Source organism: Leucopleurus acutus, assembly GCF_964270905.1.
Source record: "Leucopleurus acutus genome assembly, chromosome: 11".
NCBI lineage: Eukaryota > Metazoa > Chordata > Mammalia > Artiodactyla > Delphinidae > Leucopleurus > Leucopleurus acutus.
The window spans coordinates 67,393,893-67,415,331 of NC_139152.1; the positions used below are offsets into that span (position 1 = coordinate 67,393,893).

The following is a 21,439-nucleotide window of genomic DNA, read 5'->3' on the forward strand; positions in this document are numbered from 1 at the left end:
TATTTAGGGAAAATCTATAATATTCATTTACTTATACATTTTTTAAATGTACTGCTGCTTGGCTTATTCTTTAGCATAATTCATACTGTACAAAAATTTGTTGGCTACCAGATAGCTAAGAGAACCCTATTGTGTATACATCTGATACTGGAAAATAAGAAAAGACAAGTATAGATAGTTCTTAACTATAATTTTTTTAGAAACATGTTATATGTGAGTTTGATAATTTTGAATATCTTTTCATTTTTATAATTGTAAAATGAGTCACTGGCTTAAAAGAAACTTTCATCAAATAAGTAATGAATATCATTCCTATTTGGAAACAAGATGCTTGAATCAACTGAAGTGCAATTTTGAAAACTTTTTTCACAAACAACAAATTTTGAGGAATTTATTTGAGGTGAATACTATTCTCTGTATGAAATGTATGAAGCATGGATTGCACATCAATTTATTAAATTTGATTAAGGGAGTATATTACAAAGAATGATAATTTCCTCAATGGAAAATGGCAACAATAATAGTGTTTATCAGAGGACTGATAAGGGGAGTAAACGAGATAGTGTATATAAAGATCTTAGTATAATTTTGGGCAACTGACTATATTTTATTGCAAACAAGTTGATTTAATCGATGTGTAACATCTCAAAGAAAAAATGAGATACACAATATTAAAATAATAATTAGGTAACTTACTATGTGTCAGTTACCAGTATAAGTGCTTTGTATGAAATAACTTATTTATCCACTTAAATTACTCTATGATTTACATATTATATCAGGTCTACAATCTTTCAGCTATAATTTTGAAAGGCAAAAGTCTCTGAAAACTTTGTTTTGTTTTGTTTTTCACACAGGCAAAAATCTGACCTGAATTGATATGAAGCTATTTTTATTCTTGAATTATCTCTTAGTTTGAATATTTATTCATTTTGCTGCAGTAATTTTAATATACTGCTTGAATCCCTACTGTGACTGTTATGTAAATATATGGTGTTTGCACTGAATTACCTATCTAAAATCCAAAACATTCTGAATTTGAAACACCCTTGGACCCAAGGGTTTTGGAAAATAAGTTATGAACCTATATTATCATGCTCATTTTACAGAAAGGTAAACTGGGGCACAAAGGCAGTAGTTTTTTTGTAATGTCACACAGCTTGTAAGGAGTAGACTTGTGATTAATTTTCATGTAAACATTTAACATGGTTCTAAATGGTTTTCTCATCATTTCTTCCTTTTCCACTGACTCCAAAGTCTGCAAAGATTATACTGGTCAACCAAGAAGAGTCAGTGGAGACTAGACATTAATTTATTCAAGTGTGTGTGTGTCATGGTTACTCCAAAGTGGTGCAAAATGCTGTGCCAGCATGTACTATCCAAAAAAAACCCAACTGTGGCTTACTGTATAATAATCAGTCTGAAATGTGGAATTACAGGGTAAGCAAATTTTTCAAAGGGCCTAAATATCTGTCTTGATTGAAATTTCACAGATGGAATTTCTAGAGTTATCCATGTAGCAGCTTGGAGTAGATGTTAGGAAATTGAGTTTCTGTCTCTGGCTTAGAAACCAAATCGTTGTGTGACCTTGAGTAAATAAGTAGTATTTTACTTCATAGATTCCCACTTCTAAATTCTAAATTATATTTAGAATTCTGTTTCTATGAAATATAAATGAAATAAATGTACATGAGTACAGTTAATTGAGCCATTTTTAGTAAGGCCTAAAAGTAGTATTTATTACTATTTCAATGTGTAATCTTGAGGCAGTTTGTCCCATTTCATAGTATCAGAAGCCAAACTCGAAATTGTCATCTACAGTGTGTCCCAAGATTGAACATTTAAGCTAGTTCTCCAACTCTTTAATAGCTTTTTAAAAAGTGGCAAAACAATAATTTTGTAATCACAACTCTAAACATAAATTCCATCCTTAGTCAAATTGTAAATATGTAAGTTGATAATTCAAACATATTTGTTCCTGTCATACTTTACATAAATTATTAATGTTCCCTGGCTTTAGGCATTATTGGGACAGTAGAATACTGCAAACTCTTAAACTATTTCAATCAAGAGCAAAGACCTATTCTCTCCTTTCCCACTAGATTAGTGGTTTCTCATTTTGAGAACAATATGTATTCCATTATTGCTAAAACTTCTTTGTATACAAAAAGGTTGTTGTCATGACTCCTGTGGATGGCTTACTTTTTAGGCCACTAATGTAAAAACATTCTATTAAATCAAATAATGTGGATAAGCCTTCAGAGTTGATGATAAGAGTATACACCCTGGGAAGCATATAGAAATATCCAGAAATATGAATTGTGTTAATCCATATTGCAGAATATATCTCAAAAAAATAATTTTAAAGGGCTAGTCATGGGTTGCTCTAAATTTTAGGCCTCTCTTCTCTGATTCAAAACTTAGATTTGTTTTTTTAATTAATTTGTTAATAAAGTATATCAAAAATAAATTTGCTTGGAAAAGCAGTTTGGGGGTAAATGTAGTAAGTGAATTTAGCAGTAGTTTATCACTTTTTAATAAAGGAAGCAGTTATTGTGAATGTTTACAATTTAAAATGATACACTGATACTACTCCAAATTATATGTAGATTAGGAAAAAAGAAATCCAAACTACTCTTCTCAAAAAGCAAGCATAAAATGCAGGTCACACAGATATGCTAATGCTTTTTAAACAAAGTCAGGTTTTAATCTACATTTAAAAGCACAAAAAGTCACCTTCAAATCCTACTGCCATGGTATTAACTCAAGCAGAATTTCTAAAAGACTTTCTCATAAGGATGGCAAGTGGGAGTAAATGGTATTAAAGATCTACTTGACTTTTTCCACTTCTATGAAACCAGCTCCTTCTACTAGTTTCTCTATTTCTAGTGTATTAATATTACATATACTATAATAATAGTATATGATAATAAAATAATTTTAGTATGCATATGTATAATAATAAAAGACCAAATATAGGAGGCTCTCACAAAAAAAGTTTGGGGGGATAAGAAATGGAGTTAGGTCTTCTATAACCCTGAGCTGGTAAACAATCTCTGTTCCATATTAGGAAAACAAGATCTCTCAGTGACGTCCATTGGATGGCTATATCTGGATTGGTGGGTTAAGTAAGCCCTAGGCTGGTTAGAGTGTTTGTATGGTGCCCATTTTAGGATTCCACCATCAAAGCACCTCTGCATTATATGTGATTTCCCCAATTTGGAATTATGGCATTTGGCTGCCTCTGCTTTGTATGTAGTGTGCCCAAGAGGTCAAAGTTCATCTGTCCCTTCTTGTGGTTATCCCTCTATCCCAGAGGAGAAAGTTTGACCATAAGGAATTCAGTCTACTCTGGCATAGAATCATCTTTGAGTGTCACTATATATCAGAGGTTTAGCAAAAGCTGATTCATTAAGATAACAATTTTCTGAAACCTATACAACTGTACTGTATTACCATAAACACAACTGCAAGTAGAAATTTTCCTTGATCCAAGCAAACCTTCTAGCCAGTGATGAACTAATTTTGGTGGATGGAATATTGCTTTGCCTTCACTAATGGATTCTGTACAATCTGTAAGGTTGACATAAGGTAGGCTAAATTTCTAAGCCTAATCAGCTAACAGGTAACATGCAATAAGCCCTGGTTTCACCAACCTGATATAGGGAAGAAGGAGTTACTCAAAATCAAACCTTAGAAAACTTGCACTGAAGACCCTTGGTATTGTATCCCACTATCATTTTTATATTATTTTTTATTTCTTGCTTATACCTGAAAGTGACATGTATTTGTGTTGATCATTATCTATTATTGTTTTTAGCCTCTGAAATTGAGTTGTAACAAAAGTTGTCCCCACTTAGACCTCATGGCCTGTGTGGGTTTTGATCAGGTAAATTGGGCCTCTGCAGAGAAACACAGGAAAGTTTTCCCAAACCTCATATGGATCATGGTCATTGGGGACTAGAGTAATCACAGATGCCTTGCATAATAACTAGAATTACAAGATACTGATAGCATGGAGATATTCAGTAAAAAAAAAACCAAACAAACAAATTTCCCATATACCCAAGTGTTTCTGCACTAAATGCTATTGCAAAGGCACAGGCTAACTATAACCATGTATTTCAAATACACCAAGAACTGCATATGGTTAAACTCAACTATGCTGAAAGAAAACAATGATCTAGTGATATTTGGGTTAAATGACCAAGAATACCAGAACAATAATTACAAAAAGAGAATGATGGTTTTAAAGAAATTCATTCAGCTGTCTTATTTTGTCAGTTTCAGGCATGGGCTATATATCCATTGTCATCTCCTTGGTTCACAGTTCTTGGGCAAAGTGACTGCTTCTTGTCTGCTTCTGGAGACTTTTTGACTCAGCCTGTTTAAGGTCTCATGTGAGGAGAAATCCACTGATTTGGTAGTTGGTAGCTTGGTTGGCAGTTTGCTTGCACTGTGAAACATGAGCCTATAATAAGAACAGAAATGGTGTTCAGTAATGTCGAAAAGCATTTTCAAGTTGATATGTGTTATGGATTGAATTGTATCCCCCAAAAAGGATATATTGGAGTCCTAATCACCAGGACCTCAGAATGTGACCTTATTTGGAGGTAAGGTCTTTACAGAGGTAATCATGTGAAAATAAGATAATTAGGGTGAGTCCTAATACAACTGGTGTCTTTATCGTAAGGGAAATTTGGAAACAAAGGCATGCACACAGGTAGGACACCACGTGAAGACTAGAGTTTGCTAATACATGCCAAGGAGCCAGAGCTAGAAGAAAGACGTGAAGCAGATCTTTTCCTAGTGCCTTCCCAGGGAGCATGGCTCTTCCAACACCTTGATTTCAGACTTCTAGCCTCCATCCCTGTGATGGACAATTCTGTTTTTCAGAAGGTTGGTCTGATTGCTGTGAGTCAACTGTAGCTGGCTTAAATTGAGCAGTTACCCATCCGGAGGTTTGATGGGGAAGGACGTCAGCTTGGTGGGGAGAGAAGCATCTCATACAGCTGGGGTGGAAAAGCTGCTCATTTAGCATGTAGCCCTGCAAGGACATTGCCGTTGGCTTTTGGTCTGCCTATGTGCTTCTATTTAATAACGATTTTTTTCTTTGTGAGTTTTGAATAGCTTCTACTAAATCATTGATATTGTTCCCACAGTTAGTCAGAATATCTGAAGAAGTCACAAATCCTTTAGGTTTCATGACATTTCAAAATCATGAGCAATTCTAAAAGCATATCTTTTGTCTTTTGCCACAATAAAGGCTTCAGTCAGAGCTATTAATTCTGCTACCTGGGAAGATCAAATATTATGAAATGGAGCCCCTTAATGGCTGCATTTTCAGCAGATACAAAAAAAGAGGAGGCCTTTGTAATTTCTAAAATAAAATCCATCTATAAACCATATTAAATCAAGATGAACTAAAAGGGGTTCTGTAAGATCAGTCCTGGGCATGCTTTCCTCAGTTATTGCTAGTCACATGTTTCCCCTTCATCCTGAAAAGAAATCAAATTACAAGAGTAAGGTTTGAACTATGTTAAACAGTGATGTGTAAGAGAGATAAAAAGGGCTTCATAAATGGAAAAGTTGCTGATAGAGAAATCTTGAGTGCTGTCTAAAAGTAACAATGATTGTTCAGCAGGTGCAAACCACAGAGTCAGTGAGAAGCAAACAACATATTAGCAGAGGCTTCAACCAGTCTGACAGCTGCTGCCGAGTTCTGCAAGCATAAAAAGTATGCCTCAGTTACTAAACTAAGGACTAGGTTAAGAGAGGCAACCTACAGGCTCCAGCAAGCTAATACTCCTAATATATCATCCTGTCTCTCGTGAACAAAAGGAGAAGGGTTCGACATGGTTAGGGGTACCCAAAGTGGGGGATTGTTGAAGAAAAGCAGTGAAAGAGAAAGCTGCTTTCACTTCTGCTTCGCATGGAAGAGACTCAGAAATTGTTGCTTTAATAAGTTCATGAGAGGACTGAGCTACTTTTTTTTTTAATTAGGCATTTATTGCTCGCAATAACCAGTTAATCCCCCCAAAATTCTTTTCATTGTTTTTTTAGTTTAGAAAGTTGGTCAAATGGAATCATCTCTGTTCTGGTGAATGGAAAACATCCATGGCTGACAGATTCTGACCCAAATAATTTATACAATTTCTTAACAGAATTATAGCTTTTTTTCTACATGGTTTGTAAAGCTTTTCAGCTGATATTGAAAAGAGCTATATGAAGTCTTCTTGTGAACTACTTAGATTAAGAGGGCACAGTAATCTACATATTGTACAAGGATGCACTCTCAGAGAAAAATTAAATCCTTTGTTTAGACTGACTTGTTTAGATGGAAGGAAATATGAGAATTCTGTAAATCCCTGAGGTATAACCATCTAGATATACTGTTAATTTTCCCACAAAAATAACAAATATTAACGGTCTTTATCTATGTGTCTAGTAAGGAAAGCTGCATATAAACTGACCACTGTGAAGTATTTACTTTTTCAGGGACGAAGGACAGGGCATATTTGTGTTGGGAACTACTAGGAATCTAGGGATCACAATGCTATTGCTCACCTTGAGATCCTGAACAAATAGGGGTAGCCTTTTCTGATCGGTTTCTTAACTGGCTGTGTGGGAGTACTGCAAGCACTAAGATGTGGCCATCCTTATTCTAATAGACTCAGAGGAATGAATTTTATTCCTGAGATTTCTTCAAGTTTGAATGGATACTGGGATGACCTCAGTGGGGGTTATAAGGATTCATTTGAATCTTAGTAGGTCATTTTCCAATATTCTACTCACGTCAGTAGAGTCAATATTCTATTCACGACTAATCCAAAAAGTAGAAGGATGCTAACATTGCACCGGAGAGGACGGTACATGTGAATGAACTGCTATAACTTGGGTTGTTCTGATGTGGTGCCACCTGGCAAACCTTCAATTTCATGATGTTACAGAGCAAGTCTCAAGTAAGCTTGCTGGAGCAGAGGCACACAATGGAAATTAGTAAAACTTTCAAGACTTGCAATGTCTTTTGGACGCAACCTCCCCAGTTATTTTATTAGTACTCCAAGGAACAGGTTGAGATGAGTGGTGAGATTTAAAACAGAAAATGAAGCATCCTCATTGAAAGGCCTGCATACAAATAGATATAACGCAGACAGTGCTATATCTTGAGTGTCATTGTTGGCTCCCTAATTTGACTTCACAAGCCCCTTTCTCAGTTTCAGCAGGCAGCCACTTTTCCAGTGCCTTAATCTCTTTAGAGATGTCACATTTCCTAGAATGTTTTATACCTACCATGTGACTGAACCATTTCCCTCCTAGGCATTTACCCAAGAGAAATGAAAGCATATGTCCACACAAAGACCTATACACAATGTTCACAGCAGCTTTATTTGTGGGAGCCCCAAACTAGAAACAACCCAAATGTCAATCAACAGGCAAATGGATAAACAAATGCTGATGCATCCATACCATAGAGTACTTAGCAATAAAAAGGAACTACTGATAAATGCAACAACACGGATGAATCTCAAATTTGTCTGACTGAAAGAAGCCAGACAGAAAAGAGTACCCAGTAGATAATTCCAATTTTATAACATTTCTGAAAATGCAGATTATCTATAGTAACAGAAAGCAGATCAGTGGCTGCTAGGAACCCATCTGGGGAGCCCCTGATAGGATTGATAACAAAGGGCCATGAAGAAACTTTTGGAGATAATGGTGATGGATTTGTGATTGTGGTGTTGGTTTCATGAGTGATTACATGTGCCCAAACTCACCAAATTATACATTTTAAATATGTTCAATTGATTATACCTCAATATATCTATGTGTGAAACCCAGGGTCACTAGGCCCATGAAGTGTGCATCTCTGATGTAAGGCTCTCAGCTCTGTGGGTGACTCGATCAAGTGTTCTCAATGGCAATTATCCAAATACTTAAAGAGAGCCCAGTGTTAAACTGCCAGTAAAATGCAGATGTCCCACATTTTACTATAAATATTTCCCTTTCAAACTCCTAGGGAGAAAATAAAGTCTATATATTAAATTACCTTTCAAGTTAATGTCCAAAGGCAAAAAACTCAAAACCCCAAATCCAATTCTCTTGCCCTTATAAGGTAAAAGTCCAACAAGTCCCTTCCAGTTTCTTACTTTGTTCACTCACAGCCAGAAATGTTAATGCCTAGATGGATTCCTACAGCAGCTGCAGCCTGTGTGTTTTACTTGGAAATGGATGTAGCTCATTCAGCTCCTCAAAAGTTAATATTAATTCAACATCAAGTCTATGGTGTGTCTCAATTTTTAAAAGGTCCAAAGAATAGAACATCCAAAGTAATTATAACACTTGCCTCACACTCACCAGATTTACACAGCAGTTATCCTGGACAAAACTATGTTCCCAGAACCCAAGATTTGTTATTGTCAAAGACAATTCATAGTACAAACTCTATAGTAGAAACTCATGGGTCTGTAGGAAGGAGAACTGGGGATGGCTTCAGCCTCATCATAATGCCAACCAGTTTATGCCAATTGTCAGGGGTCCATGCCCTGCACACTTCAAATAAACTGGAAGAAATTTTTCAGCAAGAAGTTAGATTTATCACCATGCATTTAGCATGGCACACTGTATCTTCTCTCTGGCATTTCAAACACTGATAGTATCTTGCAAAGTATAGATTTGCTGTGGTGCAGTCCCAATCACAGGGTGTCATTTGTGGTCCTGATCTTTCCTATCTAGTATTATCAAAATCTCTTTATATTCAGAATTTGCTCTTTTACACTGAATTTTATGACTGGCATGATTTATTTATTTACTTATTTATTTTAACATCTTTATTGGAGTATAACTGCTTTACAATGCTGTGTTAGTTCCTGCTTTATAACAAAGTGAATCAGCTATATATACACATATATCCCCATATCCTCTCCCTCTTGCGTCTCCCTCCTTGTACTTTTTAAATGCAGAATGCTCAGTACAGTGGGAGGACTTACCAAAACCTTAATGCAATATTGGGCTGCATCTGTTACCACTTATAAAGGATTGCACATTACTATGCAATGTTTTACAAATATTATTGCAGTTCTTTTGTTTTAATGATGATAACCAAGCCTTTCTCATTTTACAGTGATTGCAAGGAGGCAGGAGAAGCAGTATTCCAGTTCTTTCCCTTGGCTCACAAACCTACCAACAGAGACAACACTGGTAAGGTCCAGTAACAATGTTCTTACATGATAGGGTCCCACGGGATCTGGAAAGCTTAATTCCTGCTGTGACACTGCTGGGTTACCATCATCATTCAAAAAATATTACATTAGCAAGCTAGGTACATCCACTTAAGGAAAAGATTATAAATATCAAACTCTGCTTTATAAAGCCCTCACTATAATATGGTGGGGGCCAAAGGTAGAAACCTGCTTACAGGTTTCTGGAAAGACCATCCCCTTATAAAATGTACTTAATTTAAAATAAATTAAAAAGTCAAAGGGGAATCTCTGCCTCCTTCACCACTCCATTACTATGGAATTTCAAAACTGTAATAGTTGATTGCTAAATTTAAACATTTGATTGAAATGATTCGTTGAAAGCTCTGCTCCCTTATTTTCAAAACACTTTATTTCATCTGAATTTCATATGGTATAAAAGTTATTACATGCTTGAACCTGTTGCTCAAATAGCAGGTTCTTTCAGTTCCTTTTTTTTTTTGGCCATACCAAGCAGCATTCGGGATCTTAGTCCCCCGACCATGGATGGAACCTGTGGCCCCTGCAGTGGAAGCATGGAGTCTTAACCACTGGACTGCCAGGGAAGTTCCCTCTTTCAGTTTTGAAGGCCAACCTTCATTCAGCAGCAAATAATTAAGAAACAAATCATATATAATGCAAAGCATATATAGAAAATTTTCTTTCAGAAAAACAAAAAATATTTGGACATTTTATATTTAGTATAGCTTAGCAATCCAGTCTGTGTTGACAAATTTAGTTAACTGTTAGGAGGTACAGTACATATACAAGAGAACTCATTAGCCAGCATATATTTTAACCCTTGATTAATCAGGCAACATGTCTGACCTAATTTTTTTCTTGTATTTTTTTTAGAAGATACTCCATTTGTAAATTCAAGTTTGGTTGCCCCTTTTTAGTCTTTTTGCTCAATATTTTGAACACTTCCATTTTCTTCTTTTTGTAGAGCCTTTGAGCTTCTTCTCTCTCTTGTTTTCTCCTCTCAAATTCCTGAAATTATTAACATATATAATTTTCATTAGTAACAAACAATAGATATTGTTCAATAATTTTGTTGAAATAGCTATCACCATGCAAACACTTCAGGTTTGTCTTATATTTTGCAAAATGTGAGGTGTTACTCGTAAGTGCAGCAGTGTACCCTCTTTGCCGCTATGATACATGCTATGCCATAGAATAATGTAAAGTTATTAAATAATTTTAATTATTTGTATACAAATAAAATTAAAGCACAAAGAAGGCACATTTATTTAATGGTTTCACATTTAATTAGATCCACTGAAGAGTCAGAAGTGACGTTAGAGATTATCTAGTCCATGTAACACAAATAATTTCCAGAATATCTGGTATTCTTTTAAATTTGCCATCTGATCCAGATTTAATTCAAGAAGCATTTACTGACTACAAGCTATATATATGTAAAACATTGTGCTAGGTATTATGGTTTTGATTATTTAAGAATTAATCATGCTCATTTGACTTGCTAAGATAAAGACTCAAATTCATTGGCGTTTAAAGAAAAATAATTTGAAGTTATATAAACCTGAAAATCACTACTTGAAATACAATATTCTTAAATATAAAAGTTAAAAATTCTTAAATAATGCAATATGTGAACTGTTTTTCAGTTTCCCCTGTAATGCATATAGCCCCCAAATGACACAGCCTTACATTTGTACGGTGACATAATTAACAAAGTGCTTTCATATACGTCACAGCATATTCCATCCTTTTAAAACTTTTTATGCTAGGATTTATCTTCACCTTACAAATAAAGGGCTGATGCTCAATTTTCACGGTTACAAAAATGTAACATTTATATATACATAAAGGAAGTTTTTTTTGAAACAGTAAATGTTTTTCAGTATAATGGTCCATATTCCATCTGGTATACTATTTCCAAAGGTGGCAGGTATCAGAAGGTTGGTTAAAAAAATGCATAATCTTAACAAACTGTGAAACAAAGGTCCAGTTTTTCCATGGAGAAATGTTTCTGCTTTACCCTAGTCTGCCATCAGTTTAAGAATAATCATACAAATTTTAGATGTTAAACTTCCAGATTTCTTAATTACACGATTTGTAAAGCTAAGACATAAAAGAAATTATATGTCAGCGCCATCTTTGGGGTATTTTTGATCGATGAGCTCTCCTTTTTAAAGTGATAGATTAATATAGCTTCAATATAAGAAACAAGAAACCACAAATAAAATAATTTTGTTGAAGCTGTGGATACTTTTGTTCTGCTCATTTGAAAAAGGCTGTTATAATTTTGGGTTTCTGAATGATAACAAAGTGTGGTAACTTTTTGCTAAGTTAATCTAGTAAGGTTTTTAATAAGCAAAACCAACTCCTTAATGTAAATTTATGAAAATCATCTACATTTTTAAAAAATTAGTAGTTCTCAAATTTTATTACGCATAACCTCTTGAGGCACTTGTTAAAAAAAATGCAACTATCTGGACCTTACTCTTGAGAAACACTGTCCCAGATGCTCATATTATTAACCTATGAGCAGTACCTTTAAAATCCTATTCTTGACTACTACTATCACCTCTCAAGGGTAATATAAACAGTCAAGGAATCTGAATGTTGAAATTCTCCAGCTCTTCTCAGATTATTCATTTACTCAGCAAATACTTACAGAGGGCATACTATGTGCCCCATATTAAGAAGAAAAGCTTACACATACACTTAGGATAAAGGAACATGAATCTAAATATTTTAAAAGTAGATCTTACTTGTCTCTTAGCAGCACGCTTAGCTTGTATCTGCTCATACTCTTCCTGTGCTTTTTGATTTGATGTTTTCTTTTTATTTTTCTTTGGAATAGTAATGGAACTTTGCAAGATAAATGAAAACAAATCACAAGTATTAAAAATAATATAACCAAAATTATGACACAATTATGTCAGATAGTATTTGTATAGTCAAATCTCACTAATGCAACTTAAGGGGTGGGGGTGAAGAGAATTTGAAAGAAAGAGGACATTAATTTTATTAGTAAAATGTCCAAATAACATATTAGAAATTTTGTTACAGCTTTCAAGATATAGAAAATAGTAAATGGAAAGTCTTGGAGAAATATTTCAACCAGGGAAAATACAGAAAGCTCTGAAAGATCTGAAAATGTTTAAAAACAGGAAACCAGCATATGAATGGTAGAAATGACAGACTGAAAAAGGCATTAATTTGAAGGACGTTATGAAGGACCTTGGGGGTGTACATGAACTTTAATCCCAAAGTTCTTTGATCAACTTGTCTCTATTCCGTTTCATTTATTTTTTTAATTGCAACCAAGTCTATGTCCTCTTGGAAAAAAAAAAATCCAGGTTAATAATAGTTAAAACTCATGTAGCACTTCCCATGTATCACATGCCTTTTTAAATACCTATATAAATGAATTCATTTAATCTTCACAACATCTGAGATAGGTCTAAGATACCATAGCGTGTAAATAATCCACTCTGGGGTTGTACAACATGGCAGCTATAAATTACATACTTACTATTATTATTTGCATTTTAGAGAAGAGGACATTGGGCAGCAACATATTAAAGCCAGCTCCAAAGTCCACGATGTTAAGCACTACACTATAATACCTCTCAAAATTAAATTATTTTTAAAAACATACATTAATAACAGGAGTTAATCATGGTCCAAGTAAGTTAAATGTACTTGAGAGGCTGAAACCTAAAACCCAGGTCTCTTAATTCCCATTCCATTACTTCTTCTATTAAGCCTACCTGACAATTTATAGTCATTTAAGCTAACATGAAAGCCTCCATGAAAATATTTTCACATAATTACCTGTGACTTCTAATATGCCTTAAGAAAAATCCCAATTAATACAAAAATCGTTCTGTAATCTCTTTCCTAAAACCCTACTTACGTCTACAATGAAGAATTTCAAAAGATGGTAATACATACTTTATTCTTATGCTACATTGTTCTTCTGGATGAGGCTGCTCAATGCTACAATGTTCTTCAGACAAAGCCTGGTCAGTGCTACACTGCTCTTCTGGCAAAGGCTGATCAACTTGTTCTTCTGACAGAGGCTGGTCAACTTGTTCTAACAAAGACTGGTCAGATTTTCTAAGCTGCTTCCTGAGTCTTTCCTCTTCAGCTAAATAGAGATGTTTCAGATGATCAGGGTACCGATCCGTGAACTGGGATTCCCGTGAGGTTTTAGCCTTCTTTTCCTTCCATATCAATTTCTTGTAATTTTGCTGAATTTTTAGTTTTCTTCGAAATGCAAAGCCTTGTCCTGTTGAAGAATATATCAGTCATGAATTACTTTCTGAGAAAATAATTTGCATGAAAAATGTAGTTGCTAAATTAAAATTAAAAACTTTTTATATCATCACGTTTAGGTGCTAGAATTACATTATGTTTTGCTGTAAAACGTTATTTCAAGAAAACAAGTTTAAGCTAATGGAATGAACAGTATACTGGTCCTTTGCAAAAAGACCAGGCTAACGGTAATTGTGCAGAACTAAAGAATCTCAAAGAAGGAAAAAAGAGTAGAGTGTTGCACAACTCCAACTTATTGTACTTACAAATCAAACAGATTTCTTAATTCATCTAAAACACTTAACCTAGGTCTTCACTAAATACCTCCGGGAAAAAATCCTCGCATCTATTACCTTACGTTAGAGAAAATACGACTGATTTTCTAAAGTAATTCAACGCAAACGAGGAAAGACGGTGTATGACTTTCTCAACAGCAATTATCAGAAAACTACCTATTTAAGATTTATACATTCCAAATGGGTTTTTTAAGTACTTACAAACAGCAAGACAAAATGAAAAACACAAACTAAAACGAAGCAAATAAACACAGTAAGAGAAGACTGGAGGGCTCTGGGGTATTTGTAATCAGCAAGAGTGTGGGGCAGTACATTTCCGGCCTCGCCTTCTACCCTTTACCGTAATACATGCACAAATGGACTCATAGATTCTCTCTGCTTACGGTTTCACGGAGAAAATGTAGACGAAAAGAGTTCTCATTAAAAAATGGGACTAAGTCGAGGAAAATGTTGAAAGATTTAGAGCAACACTGCCTCGCCTTCCCATCCAGAACTCTGAGACGCCCACGGCTTCAGCAGATTTAAGAATAGATTTCTCTGCCCCAAGTACGGCTCGGTCTGGTTCCTAAATCCTTCCCAGCTTGGGCGGATCGCGTATCCTAAGATTTCGCAGGCCCGAGGACTTGTAAAAGGCTGCCTTCTTACATACGTACCTTCGCGAACGCTCCCCGCGAAGGCCTGCGGATGATTAGGTCGCCACGTCCTCCGTTTCATATTCTTATTTCTGAATCCGACCAGTGAAACTCCTTCGCCACGCGACCCAAAGCTCCCTGTCTGCCCCTTTGCTGCATGCCTTACCGGCGCCATGGCACACCAACCGCGGCGCCAGAAAAACACAACTGGCGCGGTAAAAAATACGTCATCAGGCAGAAGCAGTCAGCCGCCCACCCACAGTCCAGATCGGAATTCTACTTATCCGGCCTATACTTTCCACTGAGCCCTTGCCTTGCGGCCACGTTTGCCCCACCTACAGCCCGGGAGGGTGGGCGTCATGGCGGCTTCTGGGCCGCTCCCGGTGACCCAGGACCTGTCCACGTTGCATGCCAAGTTGCAGGGGCTGCTGCGGTTCCTGAGGGAAGCCCTGTCCATTTCCAGTGCACATACGGTGGACTTCTACACAGAGTCCGTGTGGGAGCAAGTGGTCGACTTGCCCCCGGAGACAGTGCTGGCGGCGCTGAGATCGGCGGCGGAGGCGGAAGCCCAGCCCTCGGAGGCGCGCCTCCAGGTGGAAGCCGAGAGTGGATCAGGTGAATGGAGGGTGGGCGGGGCGTTCAGGAAGGCGGAGAGACATCCCGCCCAGTGAAGGGTGGCGTACCGTAGCGGAAGTCGAGCGGAAACAGGTACGCGGCGGGACTGGCACTGGCGGGGCCGGGATGCGCTGCCTGGTAGCAAGCGGAGCCCCTTCTCCGCTTCCTGGAGGCGTGGGGCTGGACGCTCCTCCCGAATCCCGTCTTCCATGGGTGCTTGTGTATTTCCACAGTTTAAAGAGAGCAAGAAACATTGCTAGGACCTTTCTTCATTTAGTAATTAAACAATCATTTTCTTAACTGGAGGGGAACAGTGCTTATAAATTGCATGTGGAGCACAGCAGAAGATAAATCAACACCTAACAATCAAGATCATTTCAAATGGTGATTATGGCCGAGAAGAAAATAAAACCAGTCAACTGTGATAGCGACTGTGTGAGGAGGCTGCTTTCACCTGGTTGGTCATGAGCATGAGAAGGCGCCGGCTGCAGTGAGCCGCAGGAAGGGATTTCAGGCCCACGGAATCGCGGAGGCCCAGGGCAGGAAAGAGCGCGGTGGCTTGAGGTTCAGATGCCTGAGTGGCTAAAGCCAGGTGCCGGGCAGTGGCAGGTGCGGCCGGGGAAGTAGGGAGAGCCGGATCGCGCGGGGCTCTCTGGGCCTCGGAAGGATGATGGGTTTGAAGTAGGATGAGAAAGCTTTGGGCAATTTAGTCAATATAGTGCCTTAATATACTTTACATTTGAAAAGATAACTGTGATAGTTATTTGAAGAACAGACTAGTGGGGCAAATCTGAGAGGCCAGTTAGAAGGCCATTTCAGTAATACAAGGAAGAGATGAGACGATGGTGGGCTAGGATGGTAGTACTGAAGACCGGAAATATTTGCTATCTCTTTTGAAAACTGTTTATAAAATATCTACTACTGAAACTTAGATTCTACTAAGGCAAGTACATTTTGGAAGTAGTATGATGAGAAGACACCAGCAGGATCCTGGGATTTCTTCTACTTTGTTTCCAGGCGGTCCCAACCTTGCCCTTGCTGGTGAACTTTATTCACTTGAGCATTCTCTGAAGGCAAAGCACCACTGGGGGGCCTTCCTATGATAGAACTTGGTAAATACTGGTTTCTTTAAAGTCACTGTTTATTGTTGGAAAGTTAGGCACTTTTTTTTTTTTTGGTCGTTAACACAGTTTATTATTGGCACACTTAACAGTAAAGCATACATAAAATCCAGCTGTTTTATAATACACGGAGCCACTGTCTTTACACGTATAGAGAAACGCATTAATATGAAAATGGGAAAATTAGTTTTTTTATAAAGTTTCACATAAATACACTGGAATTGCTCCCAAAGAAAAGTCCCCATAAAAGAACCAGGTTAGGGCTTTACAAAATATTATACAGGAAATATACTATGAAAAGAAACAACAGTCAACTCAGATACAACAAGAAAAACACAAAAGAGTTTCAGATTTATTAAACTGCCCACAAAATTAATGGATTACATGGCTTGAAAATATTTGGATCAACAGAAATTTTACAAACGCCTACATTCTCAATGGGCCAAGTGCCTTTCTTGACATAAAAATCTGCCTTGGTGCCTTTGATGACAAAAAGACATTTCTTGTTTCAGCACTCGGGCTCGATTGAACCAACTCAGGATGGAGGACCAATTGACATTAGCTCGGCCATAAATTACCCTGCTGGGCCCTCTTAGCTGTTACCTTATGAAACGAAAGGTGAAGGGGGAAAAGAAGATAAAGGTACATTTAAATTACTTTCCAAAAGTGGATTTTTTCCTTTTCTCTTTTTACTGAAACAAGTAACTCTCAGATGCAAGTCAAAAAGCAGAAAATATTTTACAATATTAAAAAGTCTATCTGTAGTTGGGTTCGGCATAGAATGAGATCCTGAGCACTGAGGGTTTGTTAACAATATGGCGTTTGTTGGATGGTTGGGTGGGGCGGGGGGAATGAAATTAACAAATGTGGTTAAAACCGAGCCCGGAGAAGCCTAGCTTTTGCTCTTATTTTAATTACGATCACTGCCAGTATCTGTGTTACCTGTGAAGGCCTCCAGGGAGGGGTCATGGAAGTTTATTTGGAATGATCCTCTCAATTAAAAAAAGAAAGAAACTCAGATCCCTGTGGTTTAGAAATAGTTATTTGCATGGAAAAGTTTTAATGTCTCTTCCTTTCTCTGCTGTGAGTAAGGATCTGAAATAATGATTGTAACTCACAGGGGCTATTGACAGTGGATTCCGGAGCTGGTCAATCTTACTGGGAAGCTTGGGGTGGGGGTTTTTCTCTCATGGCATCTGAGGCATGCTCTGGATTGGTGAAGGTGATGAAGCCAAAACCCCGGGATCGCTGAGTGTCCCGGTCCTTGACAACAACCACCTCAGAAATAGGTCCGAAGCTGCTGAAGTGGTCTTCCAGAGCCTGCTCATCAGTGTTGAAGTTGAGCCCTCCCACGAAGAGCTTCCCTTCTTCAGAGGACATGGCGGTAAATTCAAGTCCTGGAAATTAAGTAAAAGGCCAAAGAGACAGCTACCGCCAAGAAGCCGAGAGACTGGGCGGGGGTTTTTCTGATTTGCTCTCTTGAGTGGTGGGAGGTTTACTGTTTCATGGGCTACTGTTCCCCAGGGTGGGTGAACTGGTGAAGTCTTCCTCGTCGTCCATGCCGTTGGCTGCATGATACTGCGTGTTTTCTAATCTAGTGATTAGCCTTTTGTCCTCATCCCCAAACTCCCCTCCCATCAGAGTTGGCTCTCCTACCACCATCAAATCCTCTGAGGAGGACTGGAAGTGACTCCTTCAGGGCCCCTCAATGCTTCTCCTTAAATTGGCCAGAAGGGGTCACTGCTGTTGAATGACACAGGTCTCCATCCCTCCCAGGGTTGAGGCTGCAGTTCGGGATCGCTCCTAGCCCAGGTACCTGACTGGACAGACTCAGGTTGGCAGCTGGCGTCTTCTTGCCGCCCGTGCTGTTGGCAGTGTTCCCAGTGCTGCTGCTGGAGGTGCTGCTGGTGGAATTTTTTTCTTTTTGTCTGTTTCGTTGTCGGTTGCCTTGTGGGTTCTGGCGGCGCCACCATCCGCCGCCACTTCTGAAACAAGCAGGTCTTCAGGCAGTCTTGTGGACTGAGGTTGTAAGTTTTATGTCTGGACATCGGTTCCTGCACTGGCTCCAGTATTACACACAACCTGAGGTAGTTGACGGTGAAATTTGTTAGCCCCATCCTGGTGTTTTTGGACAGCTGATCCAGGACTTGAGGATCTTGTGCATGTATGGCAAGAATGCTTCTTGGGACTAACTCTCTGTATTGTCTAATGGTAAAGTGCCATGTTTTTATTCTCATGAGATCATCAAAGGTGAACTCCAAGGTCAGTCTGCCTTCTGTACACATCTTGGTAAACATGGGCTTCCCATGCTGGGTGACCATCGCGCGCTGTCTCAGTCCACCGTGATGGATGAGCTGTGGTAGGATTCTTTTGAGTGTTTGAGAATGTAATACAGGTCAGTATTACAAACACAGTGCTAAAGTAACGGGGGATGAGGGTCCTGCCGATAGCTGCTAGTGTTGGAGGGTCTCCTGCGGAGGCAGGGGGTGGCTGTGGCACACTGTGGGGACAAGGACCCTGGCGGCAGAAGTTCTGGGAAGTACTCCTTGGCGTGAGCCGTCCCAGAGTCTGCCATTAGCCCCACCAAAGAGTCGGGTAGGCTCCAGTGCTGGGTCGCCTCAGGCCAAACAACCAGGCACTTCTTCAGTTTACTCTCATAATGCCTAATACCTACGATAACGTGGCAACTTAAACTCCAAAAGAGTTTAAGATCGTGTCTGTCCTGCTGTATTCCGGCACCTCGTAAAATACCTAGCATGCAAAATTAAATACTCAATGAATATTTGTTGAATGAGTTAATGAATGACTCATTCTGGCTTCCAAAAGAGTAAAAGAAACTAATTAAATATGAAGCCCAAGACTTTCATATGGGTTTAGCCTAGGCTTCATACAGTGGAAGAATTAGATTGTTTACATATCCTAATAATAGGATTAATTGATATTTACTATTTTCCCTGCAGTGTGTTGTTTGTTTGCATATTTTCCCTTTTAATATTTACATTAGTCTGGCAAGATGGGTTCTGTTTTCCCCATTTGTGAAATTGCCAGTTGAGGAGGTAATATACTAGGGGCACAGCTTGTAATGGAGATGCAAGCCTGGGTCATTGGACTCCACAGAGTCTGAGGTCTTTACCACTGTGATAAAGGTTTTTCTGGATTGTTTAAGATTGAAGTACAAAGGGCATTTATTATCAAAACTGATATTTTGATGACATGGATACATTTCTTATGTTTTGTTTTGTTTTTATTGTTTCCCCTTCAAGAATGTAAGAATTGTTTTGTTCACTGTTGTATCTTTAGTGCCTAGAATGGTGCCTGGTCAGAGTAGGTGGTTGATAAATATTTGACGAACAAATAAATGAATAATGCCACTTATTTGTTCTCTCAGCTAGGAACAAAATACATCTTTTGAGAAACACAACCAATTTTGTGTCAACTCAACAATAATGGAATCTAGACTAGATTATTCACCTTTGAAATGTCTCTGACCCTGCCGAATTTTATATACAAGATATTCAATTGTACAAATGGTCTGCCACCTCCAGTATTAAAAATAATGAATTTTTTATAATATATGCTTGTAAGGAATATTAATTTTTGTTTATGTAAAGATTATGTAAATATGGACATTTTCTCCATTACTATATGAAGTCTATTGTTTGTGTCAGAGTATTTTTTTCTCTTCGACCAGATTTGTATCTTATTAAAGAATTGTTAGTTTCTCTATAAGTGTAATTTAGCACTTAATTTTTATACTGTTGAGTCAGACAGGGTTCAGATTCCAATTCTACCAGCTCTGTGACCTTGGGGAAGTTTGTTCATTCATTCATTCATTCAGGGAACATTTACTTAGTGTCTGCTGTGTGCCAGTACTTTTCTAGGAGCTAGGGAAATAGTAAATAAAGCAAATAAAAATCCTTATTTTCACCTTGCTTGCATTCTAGAGGGAATAGAGATAATTTTTTAAAAGTGCCACAGAGAAGAATCAAGTAGCAAAGAGAGGAGTAAATAAGGGGATGGGCAGGAAGAAGATACGTTTGCAATTGTAAATAGGTTGTCCTAGCAAAACTTCATGGAAATAACTCTGGACAAAAAATCTAAATAAGGAGAAAATGGAGTCATGAAGCTATCTGGAGGCAGAGCATTCCAGATAGTGAGAACAGGGAGTGCAGAGGCCCTGATGTGGGAGCAGGCATGGTGTGTTCAAGGAGCAGCAAGGAGACCTGAATGGATTTCCATTAGGGTCTCACAAGAAGTGGGGTTTTCTGCCAGCTTGATATGAGGAGTTACAAATGCACAGTGTGTGAAAGTACACTAGCATATGTTTGGCATAATCATTTGGTATTTTATGAGACCAAGTTGTTTCTGAAAATCCTCAGTGTAGCCATTTCAGTAGATTTCTCTTGCCAGGTGATATTCTGGCCTGGTCAGAGTCCTGAAAGTTTCTTTTCCTCTGTTCATCTAAAAAGAACTAGAGAGAAAACAGTATTAATTCTCCACAATTAAAAAGGAAAGATGGTGAAAATAACTATTTTAAGGGCATAAATTATGGGTGTTGTGGTTTGAATTGTGTCCCCCCCCAAATTCATAATTCGAAGCCAAAAACCCCAATGTGACTATATTTGGAGATAGTCTTTAAAGAGGTAATTAAGGTTAAAAGAGGTCAAAAGGGTGGTGCCCTAATCCAATAAGAAGAGGAAGAAACACCAGAAGGGTGCACACAGAGGAAAACTATGTGAGGACCCAGTGAGAAGGCAGTTGTCTGCAAGCCAGGGAGAGGGGCTTCACCGGGAACCAGCTAGCTCCGCCAGCACTTTGATTCTGCACTTCCAGTTTCCAGACTGCGACAGATTTCTGTTGTATAAGCCACCCAGCCGGTGGTATTTTGTATGGCATCTTGAGCAGACTAATGCTATGGGCTTTGCAGACTGACTGCCTGGTTCAAGTCCTGGCCTCACCACATACTCGTTTGGTTAGCTTGGGCTACAACTCTTTGTGCCTCAGTTCCTCATCCATAAAATTGGGATAAATAATTATAGCACCTACTTGATGGGGCAGTATGAAAGTTATGTGAGTAAATACATGGTAAGGGTTAAGCGGAATGCCTAACAAAGAGCAGCACTTAACCCACGCATTCACTTGACTCATGTTTACTGAGTGCCTTCTGCCTACCAGGCCCTGTTCTAGACCCTACTCTTATGATACTGAACACAATAATATCCCTGCATATGCGGAGCCTATGTTTT

General features: G+C 38.2%; 2 protein-coding genes and 1 pseudogene across 10 annotated transcripts in view; 1 reads left to right on the forward strand and 2 right to left on the reverse strand.

The window, feature by feature from the left end:
* Positions 1-8,777: 8,777 nt before the first annotated feature.
* CCDC59 (coiled-coil domain containing 59) lies at positions 8,778-14,647 on the reverse strand. The gene is made up of 4 exons (XM_082850911.1): positions 14,479-14,647; positions 13,167-13,503; positions 11,978-12,077; positions 8,778-10,229 (listed from the first exon to the last, which is right to left on the reverse strand). The coding sequence occupies exons 1-4, from the start codon at positions 14,630-14,632 to the stop codon at positions 10,068-10,070; spliced, it is 753 nt and encodes a 250-aa protein (XP_082707037.1). The 5' UTR covers positions 14,633-14,647; the 3' UTR covers positions 8,778-10,067.
* A 120-nt stretch (positions 14,648-14,767) lies between these two features.
* METTL25 (methyltransferase like 25) overlaps positions 14,768-21,439 on the forward strand; it is a 118,338-nt gene continuing 111,666 nt past the window's right edge. For 3 of the 8 annotated variants that reach the window (XM_082850908.1, XM_082850906.1, XM_082850909.1), the window contains exons 1-2: positions 14,978-15,072; positions 16,706-16,835. Coding sequence is in view for 3 of the 8 variants with exons in the window: in XM_082850905.1 (XP_082707031.1) it covers positions 14,817-15,072 (256 nt within the window). In the remaining 5 variants the exon portion in view is untranslated. Of the gene's footprint in view, positions 15,073-15,572; positions 15,627-16,705; positions 16,836-21,439 lie in introns of those variants that run through there. The other 5 variants (XM_082850905.1, XM_082850904.1, XM_082850903.1 and 2 more) reach the window with 3 other exon arrangements.
* On the reverse strand, positions 17,622-18,514 carry LOC309968276 (LIM domain-binding protein 2-like; annotated as a pseudogene). Its single transcript has 2 exons — positions 18,010-18,514; positions 17,622-17,867 (listed from the first exon to the last, which is right to left on the reverse strand). The product of its transcript is annotated as an LIM domain-binding protein 2-like (transcript).

What these genes read in the sequence shown, in the direction of transcription:
- CCDC59 (XM_082850911.1), bottom strand. Translation starts at nt 14,632, where the DNA reads ATGGCGCCGGTAAGGCATGCAGCAAAGGGGCAGACAGGGAGCTTTGGG. An exon ending in CGCGGGGAGCGTTCGCGAAG is followed by an intron (nt 13,504 to 14,478) that starts GTACGTATGTAA and finishes ATTCTTCAACAG; the next exon opens with GACAAGGCTTTGCATTTCGA. An exon ending in CAATGTAGCATAAGAATAAA is followed by an intron (nt 12,078 to 13,166) that starts GTATGTATTACC and finishes TATCTTGCAAAG; the next exon opens with TTCCATTACTATTCCAAAGA.